The 24,566-nt window shown below is 43.1% G+C and overlaps 1 protein-coding gene across 2 annotated transcripts in view; it reads left to right on the top strand.

Annotated features, from left to right (window-relative positions):
• Positions 1-24,566, top strand: part of LOC148010432 (uncharacterized) — a 150,419-nt gene that overhangs the window by 103,904 nt on the left and 21,949 nt on the right. For both annotated transcript variants that reach the window (XM_087671383.1, XM_087671385.1), the window contains exon 6: positions 6,997-7,033. In XM_087671383.1, coding sequence (XP_087527509.1) covers positions 6,997-7,033 — 37 coding nt within the window. The remainder of the gene's footprint in view (positions 1-6,996; positions 7,034-24,566) is intronic.

Raw genomic sequence — 24,566 nt, 5'->3', positions numbered from 1 at the left:
TTGTTGTTTGTTGGTATAACAAAGCGGCTTTTGGAACAGCAAAGAAGATTGTGAATCTCAACTTGTACTCATTCCATTAGCAATCAAGTTAAAGTAGTACTAAAAGGGGCCTCAATTTTGGGGCCAGCAAGGTGTCCAATGTCCGAGATTATTTAGGTAGTTTGTGTATTTTAAGTTATATTCATTTGTTGATTGATGTAGTTAAGTGCTTAATTAGGGAATTATCGCCCTTTCCAAGAAGAAAGGTTGGTTTCAATCCCTCCTAAACCTTTGTTGTCCACATGTTGGATGTTGGTTCTTCTTTGTCCATTTGCTTAGCTTATACTCTAGTATTGATCCAAAAACTTGGCTAGCATGTGGCCAGTTGGATTTAACCTCACTAAGATCAAGTGAATCATTTGGTTTTCCTAATCTTACGTCTAGTCATAGGGAAGATTGACATGTCAAAGTAAAATCAAAACTTAAACCTAGATGTTATTGTAACATTTATTTTTAAGCAAGGTAATTAATTGTCTATGCTTAATTATTTTTGTGCTTAAATTATTCTTCTTGCTTAGGAGCAACAAAGCTTAGCAAAATGTTGAATCATTTGAAATCTTGACTATGAAGCAAAAATATTCATACAAACACATATTCATTCGCATACTATTTGTAGAACTATCTATTCATGGAAATGTTGTTCATAAAACTCATATCAAATAGTGCATTTTGGTTGGATTGACCTAAGTGCCACCAAATCATTTGAGTACGCTTCCCCCCTCCTAGGGAATTAAATGTATTATTCTCAAATCAATCGAACCTTGAATTTCAAAGAATGCAACTAAGATTATAGGTCTAATGACAATGTATTGGTTAGCTTGGTAGGATACGTGTCTTGGGACTCAATAAGCTGCAATATCATCTTTATATTTATTCTAATTAGAACATATCCTTGTTCACCTAAGCTTAGGGCATTCAAGCAACAAGTGATTGCCCCCATGATGTATATATTGGAAATTTGCATGAAGAGGCTTGTAGTTCGTAGGAACCATGGGGTCTTGAGCTTTTAGGATTAGTATTATAGTATTAGTTGACCAAATAGTAGGGAAGCCTTCACACAACGCCCCGTTGAATAGGTGGACTAAAAGCAGTGCTAGGATATCTCTGGCATGTGATAGGTGCGTTACTACTAGTTCATCATGGTCCTTGGCCCGATCGTTCTAGAGCCTATTGGTGGCATCACAAACCCTCGCAGTGCTCTACTACTAGTTTATCATGGTCTTGGGTCCCTAACCATTCTAGAGCCTATCAATGGCATCACAAACCCTCGTGATACTGAAGAAAGTGGATAGCATGGGTCTGTCCTCTAGTAGTTGGGGCAAGGGGGGTGTTGGGAATAAAGGGCCCTTGTGCCTTTTATATGTGCTCGGGTGTGAACACACCCTTAACACACTTGTACTTTCATATATATATATCTATCTAAAAAACCTAAAGAGGTACACTCGTGATTGCACCCATAAGTCTTGCTCACTTTACTTTCTACTCTGCACATAGACACACTCTCTCTTTGTCTCTCTGCTGCTAGCAAGCACTGCGTGTCTCGATCCTTGTGCCACTAAGCTCAACAAACTGGTATCAGAGCTTTGGGTAAGGTGTTCACGCTCTTCGGAGTCCGTGCAAGACATCTCTAGTGTTTCACTCGCACAAAATCATCAGGTTGCCACTGATTTTAGGCACGTGTGTGTGCCGTATTGTGAGTCAACAGTCCAGAAAACCTAAAACTGCACAGGCGACAACAGATTCTGTCACGTTTTGTACAGGCGACAGGTCGTTTTTTACCTGGCAGGCAGGCGACAGGTTGTTTTGAACCAGGCGACAGGTTTTCAGGTCAACGATTGGTCACGACTAACAGGCAACTGGCTGGCGACAGGTTCCCTGGCATCAGGCGGCAGTTTTCTGCAAGGCGACAGGTCACGACAACAGGCGGTTGGTCAATGGGAGTAGATTCGTCACTTTCCAAGCATTTTTCGTCTTTTTTTTTCTTGCAAGCAGACTCCTTGCTTTGACGAGGTTTCATGGGTAGAAGCACAAAGTGCAGATTTGTGCAATCTTGGCCCGGAAATTTGGGGCTTTTCCCGGATTTGGGGATTGTGATGCAAAGCAAGACAATTTGTCTCAGCAATTGCAGGAATTTGTGACATTTTGCCTCCGACATTTAGGGCTTTTCGTGTACATGCAAAAATTGGGCTAAATTTTACCAAATTCCTCAACATTTGATGCACATTGGACCCTGTGCAATTTGGGGCTTTTGCTATTTGGGCAAAATTTTGGGCCATTTGGTCATTTTATGTACATGTGGGTTGAATTTCATGCAATTTGGACACCTAGCACTTTGAAAAATTTAGGGGTTTTACTGAAATTGCTCTATTTTGGCAAAATTAACCTGTTCTATGCATGTGAGAGACAATGCAGATGTATGGTTGATGCTTTGAGCACAAAAATTTTGGGGCTTTTGACAGTGCATGTCAAACTTTGTGCCCGTGGATACATGTACAACAGAAATTGCAGCTAAAATTTGGGACTTCTCATGTAATGCGATGCATTTGCCCTTGGAACAGCTGTAATCAGTTGTGGAGTGCTGTAGCACATGGTTTGGTGCTTCTGAAAATTTACTTACAGATCTGAAATTTCTGCTTCTACATGGTTATTTATTGCTGGTTGGTACTTGTTTGCACCTTGGTCACTTGTGTGACAGTTTGGGCGTGCATTTGCTGAATTTTTTGGTCACATTTGGGCTGAAAATCATGGCTGGCAGCAGTGGCAGGAGTAATCTCATGCACATTAAGAAGCTTGAAGGAGCACATAACTTTGCAGTCTGGCATAAAGAGTGCTACAATATCTTGTTGTAGAACAAGCATGCAAAGTTGATTAAGACCAAAGGGGCAAAGCGTGCAAATATGGAACATGAAGATTGGGATGAGTTAAACGAGCTTGCATGCTCAACCATTGAGCTATCAATTTCTGATGCCTTGCTGTTTAACATTGAAGATTTGGATTCTGCCTATGCTATTTAGACTCGATTGGAAGAACTGTATGCACAGAAGAGTGCCGCAAGCAAAGTATATTGGCTTAAAAAGCTTGTTGATTTGCGTATGAAAGAGGGTACAGCAATGTCTACTCACTTGAGTGAGTTTAACTCCATTTTCAGCGAGCTGGTTTCCTTGAAATTCTTGATTGATAAAGAATTTAAGGCTATGTTCTTGCTTTGCACTCTGGCAGAGAGTTGGGATATATTCACTACTGCTATGAGCAATTCTAAGGTGATTGTTAGAGATAGAATATCTTGAGAAAAATGGCACTTGGGACTTGGTGCAGTTGCGTAAAGGGTGGAAAACCCTTTCATGCAAATGGGTTTACAAGATGAAGGTCACTTCTGGCTCCTCAACAAAGTACAAAGCAAGATTTGTTGCGAAGGGGTACACGTAGGAACATGGAATTGACTTTGATGAGATCTTCTCTCCTGTAGTCAAGATGACTACATTGAGAACCATTTTGGGCTTGGTTATAGCTGAAGATATGGAGCTCATATAGATGGATGTAAAGACTGCATTCTTATATGGTGATCTGTATGAAGACAAATATATGCAACAGTCTGAAGGGTTTGTGGAAAAAGGGAAAGAGAAGATGGTATGTAAACTTAAAAGGAGTTTGTATGGGCTGAAACAAGCACCAAGAGAATGGTATCATAAGTTTGATACATTTATGCAGTCTCAAGGTTTTCATAGAAGTCAAGTGGATCACTGCTTGTACACCAAAAAGGTAGCAGATGGCAGCTTGATTATCTTGGTTCTGTATGTTAATGACATGCTAATTGCTGGCAGGGATACTCATGCCTTGGACTCACTGAAGCAAAGTCTTCATGGCAGCTTTGACATGAAGGATCTTGGTGATGCAAATCACATTCTTTGCATGTGAATACTCAGAGATAGGTTGAAAGGATTACTCTATCTATCTCAACAGGAGCATATCTCCAAGGTTTTGCAGCGTTTCAATATGAAGGGGGGGAAAACAATTGGGGTTCCATTGCCTCCATACGTGAAACTCAGTGCAAAGGACAACCCTACATCTGATGATGAGAAGGCTGAAATGGCCAAGACACCATATGCTTCAGCTGCTGGTAGTTTGATATATGCTATGGTTGCTACACGTCCTAACATTGCCTTTGCAGTGAGAGTGGTTAGCAGATACATGGCAAGCCCTAGTAAAAAGCATTGGGGAGCAGTGAAAGGTATTATGAGATACCTCAAAGGCACAAAGGATTTGTGCATCAGAGCAGATGCATCTTTTGTACTACTTGTGATGAGACACTAGTTCATCTGTTTATTTTTTGCATAGCTGCCAGATAGGTTTGGGACTTCATTTCTAGAGTGTGGACCTCGTTGATAGGTCAAAGAATGCCAGTCCGTTCTTGGGTCCTTGGCAAGATGCCTTCCTCGGCTAGGCTACAATCTTATCATCCTTGCCCCATTCACTTTATATGATGGACTACCCTTGGTGACACAACTTATTAATATAGTTGTGTTCACAGTACAATCCAACTAACTAAGACATTGGGCATTGCCCATAGAATTGGCAAATTATAACACCCCCCTGCAATGCCAATGTGGTAGAAGTACAGGAAGATCAATCACCAAAGGGTAGCAAGTTCAAGGACTTTCGAAAAGCCTCAAACTTCTCATGAGGAAATGCTTTGATGAATACATCTGCAACATTCTCATGTGCAGGGACGTACATCAAACTAATCTCTCTTGCATAGCATCTCTCTCTGACATAATAGTAACATATCTCAATGTGTTTGGTGTGAGCATGAAACACATGATTCCATGCCATTGCAATTGCACTCGAACTGTTAGAAAGAATGGGTGTAGGACCCTCCAAAGAGATCTATAGATCAACCAACAATCTACGCAGCGATACACATTCCACCGTTGCAGTAAAGGCTACCTTGTACTCTGTCTCACAAGACAAGGTAGCCACTATAGGTTTTTTCTTACTTAGCCATGAAATGCATGAACGATCGAGAAAGAAACAGGAGACGAGCTCACCTAGAGGGACCCACATAGAGAGTAGTGATTGAATTTTTTCATAGATCCGACCCTATTGACACCAATAGCCTTCTCCAGACAAAGCGACCCTACCAGACACCTCCCATTCCATGCCATGGAGTCACATTGGATAGAGCCATTTCACTTCATAGAACACGATGACCCCATCTACCAGGACCATATTCGAGGAGGCCACACCATAGTTGGATCAAAGCCATTATCACAAGACACCAAAGACTCACCACCATGCATATCAGTGGAGCAATTGGGGACCGCATCATAGCTGAGATCATGTGCACACCTTGAGATCAGCTATAACCTACAATCTCCACCACACTTTTTTGGACATAGTTCTGTTAGATTTGGGTTTCCTTTTCTTTCTAGCGATGGGATAGCACTAGACATTGTTCTACTCTAGCATAGTCCCATCGTAAAGTTTTTCTTAGCATTGTTCCATAGGCCACTTACTTATTTTAATGTTATCTTCACTTTACTATGAGATGACATTAGACATGGATGTAGTTCATATTTTGTCTCATAGGCCACATTGGCCTTATGTAGATCTCTCTCTCTCTCTCTCTCTCTCTCTCACGGGTACTTTTTGCTACCACATCATAGCTGAGATCATGTGCAGACCTTGAGATCAGCTATAACCTACAATCTCCACCACATTTTTTTGTGCACAGTTCTGTTAGATTTGGGTTTCCTTTTCTTTCTAGCGATGGGACAGCACCAGACATTGTTCTACTCTAGTATAGTCCCATCATAAAGTTTTTCTTAGCATTGTTCCATAGGCCACTTATTTTAATGTTATCTTCACTTTACTATGAGATGACATTAGACATGGATGTAGTTCATATTTTGTCTCATAGGCCACACAGCCATTGTATTAGATGTTTTCCTTCAAGGGAATAACTCAGAGGTTATTTCTTTGTGTTTACATCATTGCCATATTTATGTGCTATACTGTATTTTGACCTTGGTTTACATGACTGAGGTGTTCATTCATTTGTCGGGAAAAAAGGGACCATTTAGATTTTTCATATTACTTTTCCCTTTGGTTTGGCTTTATGATTTGTTCTAAAAATACATTGATGTAGATTGTCATATGAAATATTGGAGTTTAGTGTAAGGGATGAAAGAAAGAGGCTCCTATAACAGGAATGCCAAACAATCATTAATTACTTGAGCTTGGTAGCAAATTAGGTGTGTATGCAACATTAGACTAGCCCGGGAGGTATGGAGGAGAGCACTCAAGTTGGTTTTCCATAACACAACAGAGTCCATAAAAGTAACTTTGGGGTCAGTAGTGTGGGTCACTGACTGAGGCCCCCATCCTCGGGTTATGAGGATATTTAGGGGAGCCTATCGAGTCCTGGTCTCTGGACAACATATGTGCAGGATACCCGACTCCTGGTTTCTCATAAACAGTTTGGACTGAGAGACATCATCATAGATGGGAGATGATGGGCATCATTGTTGCTGGTTTCATATGGACTGCAAGATACAGCCATGATATACACTTACAGGATGTCCTCAATGCATACTCTCCAGGTTTTGGATAGAGATAGTTCACACTCCATGGGAGATGGGAGAGAGTACAACATTACTCAAAGCACATGAGGAGGACAGATGCTCCTTTCATTTAAAGTCACACATGGTTTGGCATTATAGAGAGCTAGACTGGCTTTTTACTCGGCCCATGTATGAGACTTTGTTTTAGTGTTTGGATGTTATTTTGGAGTCGTATATAGGGCTCTTATTGTACTTTTACCTTGGGTTTGTTTTGTGAGGTGCTCATTAATGTAGTATTCTCTCTTCTTTGAAAAGAACACATGTATTGTTGCAAGTAAGTGAAGTCTTACATATTGTGTTAGGTCCCCAATTTTACATACCTGGTTTTTTATTTCAGGGGCCGAAATTTTCTTGACCTGAATGAAGTACATCTGGTGAGTAGAATATGTGCTGATTGATGCATGTAGCACGTTTGTGTATACAATGTTTTCCTCAGCAAGAAAGTAGGGATATTGATACTGTATGGGTCTCCCAATTACAGCTTTCTTTTCTTCACATGAAAGTCTTGTACTACTTATTATTGTCCTAGGTTTTTAAAGATGCCATAAGAATATTCTGTCTTTGAATAGCATGGTTGTCTTCATATGTCACTTTATCTCATAGCCTTTCACCTACATAATAATGCCGTGGCCATGTGGCCCTTACACCGTCCATCAACCTCATAAGGCCTTCACAATTTGCCACACACCATGGCCTTTTTGCAATTCCTAGCTAGCCTCTTACTAGCCAATTGAGCACACGTTGCTCAAATCAAGCACACAGCTAGAGGGGCAGTTTCTCACGCAACCACCGTAGTGGCTGGCTCACATGGCTTTCCACCTTTGTAGTTACAGCCTCATGGCCAAGCGAACACACCTCTCATGCTTTTAATCAGCTTCAACCTGTTAGAAGAGCAAAACACATAGCAAAAATAATAAAAGACACAAAATCGATGAAAGAGACAGTGTGCAAGATGTAATTGGGAATAGGAATCCACTATGACAAGAGTACAATGGTTGAGCACCAGCTCACACACTCCACAAGATCCCTCTCTCCACACCAAGAAACCAAGTGTATGTACTCATATGAGAAAACAGGGAGTGGGTGCCATTTTCGATTGTATGCATCATTGAGGAAGCAGCTCAAATGGTGACCATTGTCTTGAATCGCCAATACCTTTGGCATGAGTTTCCTCAAAGATCACAATAGAATCATAGATGCTATTGAAATGCTTTCACTCAAGGTTTTCATTTAACTTCTTGGTTCTGGGCCAATTAAGAGAATGCAAAGGTGCCTTGAGACAATTATTCCTTAGCGATGGGTTCACCTCATTAACATTGGCGGATGCACCTATAAGTATTCTATTCTCTCTCTCTCTCTCTCTTTTTTTTCGTAAAAGGTAATTGTATTAATTACGAAAAAGGTACAAGATTACATGATGACATGATTACAAGAGACACGAGGGCCCTAGCCCAACGTGTGGGAAATCCCCGTACTAATGCACTACAAAGGTTACACCAATCATGGCAACGACCCAGAGGCAATTGCCATATGCCATGGATGTAAATCCTCCCGAGGGAGCAAGTCGAAGTGTCGAATGAGATCTAGCTGCCAATGCAAGAGCCCTTTAAGCCTGGCAATATGTCTCGGTACATTAGAGGCCGAATCAAAAAGAAAAGCATTGCGCGTGGTCCAAATGTGCCAGCATCCCCAGTATCTGAAAAAGTGAAATAAGATCTTCATATGTAACTGTGGCGGTGTGGGGTACTTTGGGCGCACAAAAACCCAATCGAAAGGAGTTAGTGAGGACCCCACCACCGCTTGCCAGATTTGCGACAAGAGTAACCAGATATTCTTGGCGAGCGGGTAAGAAAGAAAGCGATGTCGGGCCGATTCCACGGTAGTGGTACAGAAGAAACAATTGCCATTCGAGATTCGACGCTTGGAAAGGGCCGAGGCAAGAGGAAGACCACCAATCATTACCCGCCAAAGGAAGACCTTGCATTTGAAAGGTGCCTTATTCCGCCAGTCCTCCATCAGCGTTGCCTGCCACCATGTCCGCGATTTCCGCAGTCCCCAAACAGTATTAGCTTTCACACCCAGCCAGTGGTGATCTCGAATGAGAAGATGATACACCTGATTGGTAGAGGCCTTTTCCAGACTCAACTTGCCTGCAAGGTCCCAATCCTGCCAAGGACGATCCACAGCCAGGGCAGGAAAGGGTTGCCGACCCTGAAGCTCCAATAAAAGCTTTTCCCATAAACCACGGTATCCGCGCGGGATCCTTAAAAGTCTCCTAGCAGTCCGAAACGATACGAGGACATTGCGAGTAGCAAGGGTAGCATCCGCAATCGAAGTCAGACCTAAACGGGCCATGCGGTTAAATCTCGGTCTGAGCTGATGTTTGTCTTCCCATGAAAGTAATCTGGATACTGCCAACAATTCCAGCTGAAAGGAGTTAGACTGCACGCGGTCCCCTACTGGATGCCAACGGGCCTTTTGGAGCACCACTTTCCAAGAGCCGACCAAGTGCAGTAACAAAGAGGAAGAGGGACTGGAAAATCGAGAGTCAGAATTAAGGACATGCCACCAGGAGGCCCAAAGCCGTGTGTTACCATGGCGTAGCCCGCTGTTCTCAAGAAAATAACGGGCTATGATTGTCCACGGGTGATGATCCACACACATGGCACGAAAAAGAGACCAACGAAGAGCCACCATATGAGTTTCTGCATCCAAAATAGCGCCACCACCCATGCGTTTAGGGGTACATGTATGCGACCATGAAATCCATGAAATGCCTGCCTGCAGGGAGTCCTTCCATAGCATGAAACGAATGGGATGAGTAAGAGCCTTCAAAGTAGTAGGCATCCATGGCAGCAATGGCAGGAAATACGTTAGCATTGGTAGCATAATGGTCTGAGCCACTTTGAGGCGCACATGGAATGGCCACGCTTGCGACTTCCAATACATAAACTTCGTCGCCAGTTTTTGTGAAATCCACTCCAATAGGTCCTTTGGCCGTACATCCACTCCCAAGGGGTATCCAAGATGCCTGACAATGGATCCACGGAAAACCACCTGACCCTGCCAGCCTAATGACTGTAAATCGGGCTCCGTGCAACTGAGAATGGCCGACTTAAAGGCATTGATGCGAAGACCAAAGGCCTGACCAAAGAGCGTTCAAACATCTAATGCCTTTCGAATGTTGTCCCTGTCTGCCTGCAAAATCATAAAAGTGTCATCAGCCAAGGATTGGCTAATGAAGTGCTGCCCCAAAGGAAGAGACAATCTGGCCAACTGAGCCGAAGCCGCCATTGAGGATAACATTGAAAGGACTGGGTGAGTCGCCAGGGCAAAGAAGAGAGGACTCAAAGGGCAACCCTGTCTAACCGAGCGAGCAAGGACAAATGGCTCTGTAACCCCACCATTGAGCATAACTCTTGAAGAAGCCGCAGCACTAATGGTGTAGATCAATCAGGATATCCGGGTGCCAAAGCCCATAGCAGACATGAGATCTGCAATGAAAGACCAGTCCACATAGTCAAAGGCCTTTTCCAAGTCCAGTTGAATCAAGACCACTTCCTGACTGGAATGCCGCGCACAGTCAATAGCCATTTGCACATTCAAGATATTATGGAGAATGTTGCGGCCCTTGATGAAACCATATTGGAGAGGATGCACAATAGCTGGAAGGTGCTTGTGAAGCCGATTCACCAGCACCTTGGAGAAGATTTTATACATCGAGCCCATCAAAGAAATTGGTCTCCAGTGTTGCAGCTTTGACGGCGAAGGGACCTTGGGAATCAGTTTGATAAGGCCTTCTTTCCATGAGGAAGGCATGACCCCTGTTTCCCAAACCTGCTGACACATGACCGCCAATGGCTTCGCCAACTGCGTGGCCGAGTGCTCAAAGAATTCATTAGTGAGACCATCCCAACCAGGACTTTTATCCTTAGGCAGGTGCAACAAAACATCCATAACCTCCTCCTCACAAATATCCGCCTCCAAAGTGGCTTGCATATCAAGTGGAACCTGGTGATGGACGAGATGATAGAAGGCCGAGCGGGCATGCGTAACCTGGCTAGAAGGCGAGGGAGAGGAACCAAGAAGTTCCATAAAATAGTTTCTGCACATGGTGACAATGGTCTACAGATCAGTGACCATGCGACCTTCCGAATCCTGGAGCCTAGTCATATTTTCGCGAGCCGGAGAAGCATGCAAGGCGCGAAAGAACTTATGAGACTGGCAGGCACTATCGTGCAATGTGTCAGTCAAGTTATGCAGGTTGGCCTGCTGATAAGATTTCAACTGAAATAGTTGAATAAGATGGGCCAAACGCCTTTCCAGTGACAGCAGAAAATCATCATCTGGGGAATCCACGAGCAAGGAACGGACCAAAGCCAGTAAGTCCTCTGTTGCATGTCGACGTCGCCGACAAAGAGAGGCATGATGAATCCCATACTGCCGAGCGACCCGCTGCACATTAGAAAGCAGCCGCGCAAATGCTGCCAGGCCGTCAGAGGCGAAGTCCAATAAGAATCTCTCAATCAATTGCTGCATATAGCCCTGAAAAATTGGATGTGTCAAATAAGAGGAGTTGAAACGTAAAGGGAGCCTATCCAGCAACTGCGTAAAAGGTGCAATAGAGTGTGCCCGCATCTCAAACTGGAGGGGGAAATGGTCCGGCAACGCATATTGCTGCAAGACCTTTATTTCCAGCATTTCGGAAAGAAAATCATCCCCTTGCATGATATACATTCGGTCCAAGCACGACCAAGTAGTAGCATATTGTGCGGAATGAAAAGTAAAGCCTGAAGAAGAAGGGTGAAGCCACGACCAAAGATCTTGCTGAAGCACGCGCAACGCAAAGGAATTCCACACCCGGCTTTCTGGCGTATCCATTACCGAATGCCCCGAAGTGGACTGAGAAGAGTCAACACACATATTGAAATCTCCCATCAAAAATCCCCTTCGGCCAAGTGACATGGAGCCCTGCAAAGTCGACCAAAGATCCCGTCGGGAGGCATTTAAATCTTGGTCTATTGATGGAGTCTTGTACTGAAGGTTGATTGATTGGATTCATCCACTACTTCCCATCAGCATTAAAGAGGTAATTCTAGTACTTTCAGCTTAATCTCTCTTTTATCCAATTGTTGAACCAGTCCTATTGTTCATAAGAGAGATTAAGTGTAGTAGAACCTCTTAATTCCTATTGAAGGCATGAAGAATTCAGCCCAAGACTGATTATGATTGTTTGATGAGTTCTTTTCTGCCCATTCAAATGTTGAAGCTCAATTGATTGTATAAATGCTACTCACTGCCTACTTGACTTGGATTTTTGTTGGATGGTTGAGCATTGATGCTATAGGACTGAAATAATGATGAAAATGATAAGTGGGAACATTGTAAAAGCAGTGAGTCACTGCAAAAGAGTAATGCCCTATCCATAGCCTTTTCAATTCAGTCATTTTCCAATACCCACTTGCATTTCATTAAAAGTTCAAAGGCTTTTTCAGTCAATGCATAGCATCCTTGTTTGATTAGCCATTAGAATGTACTTGCCATGCTGGTTCCCGCAAGGAAAAGTGGATGCCAAGCGAGTCGGAAAGACAAAAGAGAGGCGACCCTCCCTTCTTGATTAAGACCCTGAAGGGGTGCACAACCCAACTTGAGGTGGAACTTTGCACACCCCTCTTGTCTCGGATCCCATGCTATTTTCAAATTTAGGTGCAGGTACATTTCCATCATCAGAGCATGGCCAAGTATAGCATTGATCAGCAATAATCAGGGTTCCATAAGTGGTTGGTAAACCATTGGAAGAGGGGCAAAGCATCTTCTATTTTCAGGACACCTACAAGTGTTTGACAAATAAAACAGCAGGTATATATCCATCTACAGGTTGTTCTTGAGCCCTACAGGTGCCCTATAACCCTCTCCTGGTTGCTACAGTGGTTTGCAAGGGTTTCCTTCACTCAGGGATTCCTACAGGGTCAAACGAGGTTTCCACTGGGTGTTAACAGGCTGCAGGAATTCTCTGGACAGGTACACAGTTCCTATTATAGAAAATTCTGTTGTGATCTGATTTGGGATATCTTGATTCGAAGAGGGGATCCTAAGCTCTGATTTGAATCAAAAATTTTGTAATTTTGGCATCGGGAGCAAAAGTTATGGCCAATTTATTGACAGGGGGTCTAGTGGACTGCACCTAAACAGGCCGTTTGGAATACACTGTTTGAGTTCATTTTGCCTATATACCTCATTGCAAGTTGAGATATTATTAAATTTGGTATATCCGTATATATTAAGCTTTCCATAGAGCTATTAAGCATTGGGATTGGTGCCATATCGAGAGAGAAACAAGGGATTAAGTGACAAACTGTCTACTGCTACAGCACTGTTTCGTAATGGCCACATATAAGAAGAAAAACCCTATTACTGAGGCATTGAATGATGGTGTCAGAGACTTCCAAGTGGATCAAAATTACACAACTGAAGCCCATAATGTTGATCAAGTAGATAAAGAAATAAACAGGCTGTTTGGAATACACTGTTTGAGTTCATTCTGCCTATATATCTTATTGCAAGTTAAGATATTATTAAATATGGTATATCCCCATATAATAAGCTTTCCATAGAGCTATTAAGCATTGGGATTGGTGCCATATTCAGAGAGAAACAAGGGGTTAAGTGACAAATTGTCTACTACTACAGCACTGATTCCTAATGGCCAGGTATAAGAAGAAAGACCCTATTACTGAGGCATTGAATGATGGTGTTAGAGGCTTCCAAGAGGATCAAAATTACACAACTGAAGCCCATAATGTTGATCAAGTAGATGAAGAAATAAGCATTGGGATTGCTCATAGCACGCATCAAGGACAGCAAGACATACATGAAGAGCATGCAGGGAATGATTATCTCCTACTGTCAAAAGAGTTGGGATATGTCAATGAAGGCCTTTCTAAGGATTTGAAGGCTTTGAGTGAAGGTTTAACCCATATGAATCAAGATTTGTTGCAAGGGATGGCATAGGTAAACCAAGGAATCTCTGAATTGTAGCAAAGCAATAAATTCTTATTTCAAGAGCTCATCTCAGTCATAAAGGAAATCGGAAGCAAACCATAAAGTGAACCATAAAGTAATGCACACCTTTGAAAGGGGAGAGCCATCTAGAGTCAGGGGCAACCATCATCCTTCACAAATTCATGGTATTCATACCCCAAGACCTCAGTTTAGCAATCCAAAGGATAATCATAGACATGAAGGGGAACATGACAGCACTCGATGGGACAATGATTATCATGGATGTGACCCCTTCTACAAGAATTTTTATCATCAGCCCTCAAATGCACAAAAAGGAAATGTAGTCAACAATCAAGTTCATGAAGGTGGAAGGCATGATGAGCGAAGATCAGCCCATGACATCCCAAACCAAGAGCGTGTTTCAAATGGACAAAATTCATGGAATAAAGATTCATGGAGACAACAATCTCATGGACAGCCATCTTACAATGAAAAAGAATACAAAGAGAAGATCAATAACACTAATTTCAAAGGAGATAATGTATCACCCTCAAAATGGGAGGAGTGGATTAATAAGCTTGAATTGTACTTCACCCTTTACCCTAGAAGTGAATAGGCTAAATTTTATTTTGCGGCTCTTCATCTTGAAGGTTATGCCTATACTTGGTGGCGTTACATGCAAAAGATTAGGCAAAGTTTTGACTCTTGAGAGGAGTTCAAGCAAGCGATGATTGATGTCTTTGTGTCTCCTTTGGAAAAAGAAAGGCTTCAAAGAAGATGGTATGCGTGCTCTCAAAGGGAAATGTCCATTAGAGACTATTCCAATGCCTACTTGAATCCTTCCATGTATGTTGAAGGTATTTCAGATTTTGCTAAGCTGAATAAATACATTTTTGGTCTTGACCTTGCCCTATCATTGGAGGTAGGAGCTCAACAACCAAAAACATTACATGAGGCCATACAATTGGCTAAAAGATATTCTTTGAAGTACAAAAGGGATGCGGAAAATTTTTCAGCAAAGAAGTATGGGTAATAATGTTTCCAATCAACCTACAAAGTATGGGCAAGTTTTCAGCCAATCAAGAGACTCTTTTAGACAAGAAAACAAAGGTTATAACAGTCCAAACAGTTAGAACAACAAAGTGCCAACATTTCCCATTGTTTATGCCTCTAAACAGAGTGGAAATTTTGTACCAAAACAGGGGCAAACTTTCAGAAATCTGGCTAAGCCAAGAAGTACTTTTTCAAGTGCTGAAAATGCTCCTAAACTGCCCCAAAACAGTTCTAACAACTTCCTTTCTCACAACAAACTTCGGGAAATGCATGCAAAAGGATTATGCTTCAAGTGTGGGGGAAGTCGTCACAAGATCATAAGCTGAAGTGTAAAGCTAAGAACTCAATAATCAACATGGTGATCACTCAGAAAGTGGAAGTTGAAGAAGAAGAAGATCAAGAGGGAAATTTACTACATGTTGATGCATACCCAATGGTTGAAGAGATTCATGAAGAAGAGCATGCCACCAACGAAGAATTCTATGATCCCATGGATGGATTTCCTTTTGATCCAAGTGGTAATCATGATTCTCATGTTTCCTTGTATACCATCTCACATTATGCATGGACCGGTTGCAAAGGGTAAAATACACTTAGACTCAAAGGTTTCATTAATGGCAAGGTTGCACATATTCTAGTGGATACGGGCAGCACTCATAGCTTCGTCAACACCAAATCTTTAAATGGGCTGAAGTTACTACCCATTGATATGGATTCTTTCTTGCGGATACAAGTTGCCAACGACGCATATGAGTCTAGTAAAGAAGTGTGTCCATGCACCTCAATTGAGTTATCGCCCTCTTGCACAATAAAAGTGGATTTGATCACTTTGGATATGGGGCCTATTGACATTGTCATTGGTTGTAATTGGCTGAAAACACTTGGCAAATTTACCTTGGACTTGGAGCAAATACTAATGGAATTTAATTGGCAAGGACAGCACATAGAGTTGAAAGGCATAGACCACAAACAAATAGAACTCATCTCCATGAAGAAATTGCGAAAAGAAATCAATGCAAAGTCATGCATCTTCACTCTTTTGCTTGCGAAAGTAGATGAATGACAATTAACAAATCAGCCATCTTCTTTTTCAAAGGAAAGGGATCCAAGATTAGAAGAGCTATTGGAGGAGTACAAGGATTTATTTCAGCCACCATCATCTTTGCCTCCAAAGCGAGAGGTTGACCATCCTATTGACTTGTTGCCCAATACAAAACCCATCAACAAACCTCCCTATCTCTTGTCCGAGTTTGAAAGGGAAGAAGTAGAGCGTCAATTCAAGGAATTATTGCAAATGGGTTTAATTCAGCAAAGTCAATCACCGTTTGCCTCTCCCGTACTCTTAGTCAAAAAGAAGGATGGATCATTTCGCATGCGTATTGATTATCAAGATTTGAACAAGTCAACGATGAAGAATAGGTATTCTATTCCCCGAATTGATGATCTTTTGGATGAGCTTCTTGGTTATGCTATTTAGACTTTATCCAATACACCGGCTACTTTTCAAACCCTCATGAATAAAATATTGCAGCCCTTCTTGTTCAAAACAGTTTTTGTTTTCTTTGATGATATCCTAATATATAGTAAATCCAAGGATGAGCATTTGAAGCATATGAGAGAGGTCTTTGACACTTTACGAAGACACATACTCTTTGCCAAGATGACGAAGTGTTCTTTCATGGAAGATGAAGCTGAATACTTAGGTAATGTTGTGGGAGAACAAGGGATTAGAGTGGACCACAATAAGGTAAAATGTGTCAAAGAATGGCATGCTCCTACAAATGCAACCTCATTGAGAGGATTCCTTGGGTTGTCATCCTTCTATAGAAGGTTCATCAAGAATTATACTCATGTGGCGGCTCCATTGATGGATAGGCTAGAAAAGGAAGCTTTCTTTTGGGACTCCATCGCCGATCAAAGTTTCAATGAGCTGAAATCTCTTTTGATTTCAACACCCATCCTTGTTTGTCCGGATTTCTCTAAGGAGTTTATCATATGTGCGGATGCTAGTGGAAGAGGAATTGGGGTTGTTTTATATCAAGATCATGGAGTCATAGCTTATGAGAGTCGAAAGCTTGATGACAAGGATCGTCAATTACATGTTTATGAGCAAGAGATGTTAGCAATATTGCATGCTATCAAAAAGTGGCATCATTACATTTATGGCAGCCATTTCAAGGTCAAAAGCGATCATCGTGTGTGTTGAAATATTTTCTTTCACAGCCAAATTTATCTCCCAAGCAATGAAGATAGTTAGCTACTCTTCAGGGATATGACTTTGAAATATCTTATATGGCTGGAAAAGACAATGTGATGGCAGATGCTTTATCAAGAATGTGGGCATGTTTCATTTCTACCATTTCAACCGTGCATAAGGATTGGATCCATGATATTCAAGAAGAGTATTTTCTTGATGAGCAAACATCAAAGATGATGAAGGAATTTCAGCAAGGTAAAGGAGAAGAGTATGCAAATTTCAAATGGCACAACGGTCTTTTATGGTATCGTGGTAGAGTATTCTTGACACCACAATCTTCTTTCAAAGACCGTATCTTGCATGAGATGCACTCTTCACCCTTAGCGGGACACCATGGGTTGTTCAAAACATTTGATAATATCCATAAGAGTTTCTATTGGAAGGGCATTTGGAGAGATGTTAAGGATTATGTTATGCAATGTCTACCGTGTTAACAAAATAAAGATTCCTCTCTTCTACCCGGTGGTTTACTTCAGCCACTTCCTATTCTTCAAAACAAATGGACTGATATTACAATAGATTTTATTGTGGGCTTACCTACAACAAAGCATGGGTGGAATGGCATTTGTGTGGTGGTGGACCGGTTGACTAAATCAACTCATTTTATCCCTACCAAGGCTCAATTTACAGCAAAGCAAGTGGTTGAATAGTTCATGGAATGTGTTTTTAAGCTTCATGGTATACCATTGAAGATAATATCCGATCGTGATACTAAGTTCATGGGAAGCTTTTGGAGCAGTTTATTCACTTCTATGGGAATAATTTTGACTCCTAGCACGGCATATCATCCCCAAACCAATGGCCAAACAGAGCGTGCTAATAAATGGTTGGAAGTTTATCTTCGTCATTTTTGCCATGACACTCAAGCTTTGTGGGATCATTGGTTACATCTTGCTGAATTCTGTTATAATAATACCCATCATATAAGCATTGGCATGTCACCATTTGAAGCGCTTTGTGGATATAAAGTGCAAATACCTTCAGCCCTTTTTCATGAAGACATGAATCCACAAGCCAAGGCTGAAGTTGAGAAAATGGAAGCTCTTTTACATCGATGCAAGGAAAACATTCGGAAGGCACAAGATGCTATGAAGGCTTATGCTGATGAAAAGCGGAGACCTTTGGAGTTTGAAGAAGGGGATTGGGTATTCCTCAAAGTGCCTAAATCTAGGAAACATAGTAATATCTGAACAGGACAGCTTGCTGTATTAAATTTCTGTCATAAAAACAATTGCTCTATGGTCATCAAAATTGGATTTTTATGGCATGGCTGGATACTAGGGATTACCCTCTACATTTTTATAGCTCATCCATGATGATTGGACATTCCTTCTTCAAGTTATGGCCATTCTTGTGCAGCAGCCTGTTTTGGGCAGTTTCCAGCAGTATATTCAAATTTCATACCTATACTTCATTAATATATGAGATCTTCTTCAGCTTGGAGTTTCATTCAACATGGATTCATCACTTACAAGCTATTCTTGTAATCTTACTTCATCAATTGTCCCAATTTCAACTTTGAGGACAAAGCTCTTTTAGGCCGGGATGGCTTGTAATAAAGCATAAATGCCTTAGTCTAGGGTAAGTATAAAAGGTGGAGGTGTAACATGTGTAGTATCTTTTTTCCATTTTACAAACATTACTTGTTTGAGGTCTCAACCTCCCACCAACTAAGAGGGTGAATACTCTTGGCTACCATAGCTTGGGGTGCATACCTTGCTGCAGTCTCTCATCATTTGATTCTCAACCAATATTGGTATACCATTGCTTGCCAAGTCACCTTGGCTATGGCTTCTTGGCATTTTATGTCTATTTCTTGTATTTTCAGTTTAAAAGCTTGTTGTGAAATTTAGCTTTATTACACACACTCTGCTCATCATCTCGCCAAAGAGGATGCAAGACATGGGCCACTGCATGAATTGGTCTATGAAACCAATTCCATCTCCTCTCCCATACAGGCTACAACTACGATTTGAGCAGTCCTTAAGATGTCAACATTGAAGAAATGTCAATTCAAGTCTCAAGAATAGTTATTCAAATTTCAAAATTCACACATATAATATCAATTTGTAAAATATAAAGACTCAAGAGTTACTTACTTGTCCGAGGGCAAAAAGTTATTTTTCTTTAGAGCCTCTTCTATCTTATCCATACACTTATAAAGAAGACCCATAGTGCTACCCTCCATATCAGTAATGCATAGCACTGTGTAGATAGGATTGAGAGTTCTCACCATAGCCTCCACATCTTTCCACCAAGTATCATTCATAACATTGCACCGAAATGTCATGGTCTTTGAATAATCATACTCATCCCACTGCGTGAACTCATCAGACCATATAGTGCGCAGCAACTCCTCGTGAACGCGCACCAATCTCTCAAGCACAATGAAGATGTAGGCAAATATGGTGGTGGAGGGTTTTAAGAGCTCAAGGTGCCTAAATGAGCAAAATATGGTAAGAACCTTGGGCCTCCTCCTCACAATGGTCTTTGAATAATCATACTCATCCCACTGCGTGAACTCATCAGACCATATAGTGCGCAGCAACTCCTTGTGAATGCGCACCAATCTCTCAAGCACAATGAAGATGTAGACAAATATGGTGGTGGAGGGTTTTAAGAGCTCAAGGTGGCTAAATGAGCAAAATATGGTAAGAACCTTGTGCCTCCTCCTCACAAAATCGACTATACTTGTGGCCATGCTGAATATGGCCTAACCCATTGAATTTTGCCTATATTCTTAATCAAAAGATCAATGGAATGAGAAGCACATGGTGTCCATACAATGCTTGGAAACTCCTCCTCTAACATGCTGCCCATGGAGACACAATTGCTTCCATTATCAGTCACAACCTGCACAACATATTCAGGCTCGATTTTCAAGATGACATCTCACAAATGCTGCCATATAAATGCACCTGTCACTACAAGGCATGGCAAAGAGGCATCAATGGCCTTCACAAACATAGTGCCCTTACAGTATGAGACCATGACATTATACACATTTCTCCTACGGGCATCAAACCATCCATCACACAAAACGGTGCACCCATACTTTTTCCATGCATCTTTCAATGGCTCTAATTGAACCTCAATGCATGCCTTTTGCTTTTTGAGCTCCCGTGTGCGTAGTGTCTCTAAGGATGGGCTCTCCCATTCACATCCAATGCGGCTGATGGCTTTTATGGTTCGCTTCCATTGCTTTGTTTTAGCCACATGGAAGGGAATAGCACATCTAATGAACAATCTCATCAACTCTCGAGTTGCCTCAACTATGGCTTGCTTTTGCATAGCAGCATGTATGCTAGCCCTCCGTAATGAACCTCTAGGAGCACCTGAAACATCAGGCTGAGGCAAAGGAGTCCTCGTCGCACGTGAATCAGAGACCAAGGCTGAAACAGGATTTGATGCAGCCCTACTTCTCTTTGACGGTCCAACCACACTTGTGCAACCCTCTTGTTGCTGAGTTGTGGCTAAGTCTTGGTCCTGTTCTGCACCAACTGTCGGAAGACCAAGCTGTTGCCGCCTCCATAAATCAAGAGAAAGCTTCACATCTCTTGGCACATTTGCACATAGAGCTGTGTCTCTTCTTGGCACATGAGCAAGATGGTCTTTGACCCTAATGACACTCCCTGTTTTCACCTTGCCACAATAAATACATTTCCACTTTTTAGATCCACCTGACCCCTCATATGAGGTATGAGAGTAACATGGCTCCAATTAGGATAAAGAGCCATGGTATTTTCTTGGCTGCAAATTGTCCAAACATCAAACAAATAACACATAAGGCTGAAATAATGTGTACATGGCTGGCAAGACAAAAATTTTCTTATATCTTGGCTGAAAATTGTAAAAATTCAGTTCTGAAATCTACATGTGCCATGAAAATAGGCTGAATGTTCACAAACAAATGACACATAAGGCTAAAATGTGTGCACACAACTGGCAGGACAAAAAATTTCATATATCTTGGCTGAAAATTGATTATTGCAGACATTCAGGTCTGAAATTTGCATGAAACGCTGAATGTTCACAAAGAAATGACACAAGGCTGAAATAGTGTGCACACAACTAGCAGGACAAAAAAATTCATATATCTTGGCAGAAAATTGATTATTGCAGACATTCAAGTCTGAAATGTGCATGAAACAGGTTGAATGTTCATAAACAAATGACACACAAGGCTGAAATAGTGCACACAACTGGCATGACAAAAAATTTCATATATCTTGGCTGAAGATTGCAGACATTCAGGTTTGAAATATACAGGAAAACAAGCTGAATGTTCACAGCTAAAGGTTACCTTTCAAGAAGAGAGCTTTCAGTGTTATTGAGTGACCATGGGCTGATGTGCAGTAGTTCAAGCACGATTGCTTCAGTTCAAGCAGATGCAGCAGTAGGAGAGTCCAAAACGAGCAGGGGGAGAGACGAAATATGCAGGCGACTAAGAAATGCAGCCTGTTTTGGGGTTTTTACCTTGCCCGTCCCTTGCCTAGCAGAAACGCCGTTTCCCAAAAATGGAAACGGCCAGAAATGGCCGTCCCATTTCTGGGCACTAGAAACGCCGTTTTTGGAAACTATGGGGTCCAGGAGCAAGAGACATGGGAGGTCTTCCTACTGGCAGTAGGAGCACGCGATGCCTGGAGAGATCCTACCTTCCACAAGAGGGAGAGGTTGGATTTCTCTTGGGAATACAGGTAGCTAGGTGGAGTCTTGCTGGAGTGGTTGGACAAGTTTTATGTGGGACACCACGCTCTCCGATCATTGCCCGGTTCTCCTGATGCTTGATCCTCCAACATATGCCCTTGACACACGATCCTGTCGAATCACGAACTCGATCTATAGGAGGGAGGAGATGACGAGACAGATTGAGCAGATTTGGACTAGGGAGTGGGGCAAGAGGGACTAGATCGTAGAGGAGGTTGCAGAGGTCCTAGCCGAGTCGAGAAATATGTGCCAAGAGGTAGTCATACAAGCCAGGTAGCAGAGCTGGGAGGAGAAGAGAGCACTTCGACGGGATCTTGCAGCCACACAGAGATTATTACAAGAGGCTCGAGGGGATCCCACCCTCCACGCACAGGGGGTGCGCGCGAGCAGGCATTGCTGGCCTTGAGGACAAGCGCTCGGAGTTTTCTTTCCTCACCTCAGCAGTTTTTGGATGTTGAAAGGAGACACGATGTGCAAGGAGTTTTTCCAGGTGCACCAACCTCGCACCTCAGGAGAGCAGATACGCAGCCTTCGAGATTAGTATGGGAGGACTCGTTCTAGCCCAGACAAGGTGATGGAGATTGCCACCGACTACTACAAGCACCTATTTCAGCAGGAGACAGCCTCAACCAGAGGACAACGATGTAGACAGCAGGTCTGGGATCACATCCCGACCCTCGTCACAGAGGAGATGGGACGCTCCCTCCTAGCCTCTTTCACAGAGAAGGAACTAGAGGAGGCCTTCCATACATAGGACAAGCAGAAATGCCTAGGAGAGGATAGGCTCTCTAAGGTTTTCTTCACTACCTACTGGAGGTGGTGAAGGACCCCCTACTGATGGCATTCTAGGAGATTTTCACTTTTGGACAGATGCCAGGGAGTCTCTCGGCAGGCCTTATCAGTCTTCTCCCCAAAGGGGGAGACAGGTTGGAGCTTTCCCAGTGGAGACCAATCACCTTATTGTCAGTGGCATATAAGGCACTGGCAAAGATGATTGGTAGGCGACTACGCCCCATGCTTCCAGACATTATCCATGACACATAGATAGGCTTTGTCCAAGATAGGAGCATCCTCGACAATGTATTCATCTTCTTTGAGGCGACAGAGTGGGCTCAACACAGTGGACAAAGACTGGCCGTACTACTCTTGGATTTCGAGAAAGCTTATCACAGGGTGGACTGGGATTTCCTAGAGGGCATCATAGTGAGGTTGGGTTTGCCCCAAGCTTGGATTCGCGGGGTCTTCGCACTTTACAGATCGGCCACCAGCAGGATTCTCATAGGTAGTAGGCGAGGGGTAGAGTTTCGACTGGAGAGATCAGTTCAATAGGGCTGCCCCCTGGCCCCGTACTTGTTCCTACTCTTTGCAGAGGCGGTGCCTCATTTCCTCAGGTCTTGGTTAAGCGGATTACGCGGCCTTCGACTTCCCGTAAGGGAGGAGAATGAGTTACTAGACTTAAGAGTATACAGATGACACAGCACTCTACATAGAGGACGATGAGTTGATGCTGGAGAGAGTGAGGCTTGCTCTTGATGTATTTTGTTCTGCAGCGGGAGCAAAAATCAACTGGCGAAAGTCATTTGGTTTCCTCATAGACTCGGACTCTAGCACGGAGTAGAGCATCCACTTGGGATTTTGATGGGTGGATTTCAGGTGGGACTCGACATCACTCCTGCTGCCCAGCAGTTTATTCCAGTCCTTGATTCTATTCGGAGGAAGCTGACCTACTCGCCTCTCACTAGCAGGCCGAGCCCTGGTGGTTAACCAGGTCCTCCTAGTGACGGCCTGGTACATCGCCTTATGTTGGTCCTTCTCCTCATCCTATGCAGTGCAGCTTTGCCGCCTAGTGCAAAACTTCCTTTTCGTCTGGGTCAAACGGCTCCAGGGATTTGAGGGCTAAGGTGGCATGGGCGACCATCATACGGCATCGATCAAAAGGAGGGCTTGGGATCATAGACCTAGAGTATCAAAGTATGGCCCTCTTGGGCAAGCTAGTTGTCCGCAGCCTCACACCAAGAAGGCAGACTTGGAAGGTCCTATTGCAAGAGGGTCTTCAGGAGTGTAGACTGAGGCTCAGTGGTGAGTGGAGGCCGTCCCTGAGATGGATCTTCACGTCAGCCCAGATCACCCCCCCAGATCACCTTTCCTATGCAGCTTGCTCCACGTGTGGTAGGGTCTTCGTAAGGCCCTAATCTAGAGCCCCCCAAGTTGCAGGAGAAGATAGACCATCAGCCAGTGATTTGGAAGCCCCAGGTCAAAGATCGGGACGAGGCACAAATTGGTGAGCACCCCCATATCCGGTGGGCTGGGTGGGAGGCCAGCCCGGCTCGTACCATCAAGACATGACGAGAGGTGTACAGATTGGTGGATGAGAAGATGCTGCAGCGAGTATCAGGTTGCCAGAGAGGAGTGGAGCTGAGGAGAAGGGAGATAGATACAACAATACCTCAGGAGTGGCTTGCTCCCTTGATACAAGAGCCGATAGAGTCCAGGAAGGTATGGGCCACTAGGTTTTCACCAATAAGCATCCTCGTCAGGTGGCAGGTAGAGTGGGCGGCGCTCCTCTTGGGACCTTCTTCACCATGCAGGAGGGGGGGGGCGTTTGGCTCTTGATAGGGGGTAATAGAATGAGGGAATTGCTGTCCTTTCATGGAGGAGGATCCAAGTGATTGGCCTTCAAGGTAAGACATGGCGGCTGGACCCTTTTGTCTTCGGGGAGGAGCTCAGGGAGTGGCGTGTTTGGATTTGGGAGGGCAGGCCACTTGATGAGCTAGAGTGAGATCTAGGGGAGTGGCTATGGCGGCCACTACAATTGCCAACAAGCCATCGAGGCTCCTAGAGTACACTGCCAGGATTGGCAGACACGTATTGATGCAGGAGAATATGGA

Source organism: Lygodium microphyllum, chromosome 29 (genome assembly GCF_053477565.2).
Source record: "Lygodium microphyllum isolate KBCC chromosome 29, Lygodium_microphyllum_v1.1.10, whole genome shotgun sequence".
Taxonomy (NCBI): domain Eukaryota; kingdom Viridiplantae; phylum Streptophyta; class Polypodiopsida; order Schizaeales; family Lygodiaceae; genus Lygodium; species Lygodium microphyllum.
Note: the sequence above shows the minus strand (reverse complement) of the source record. Positions and strands in the feature narration are given on the sequence as shown.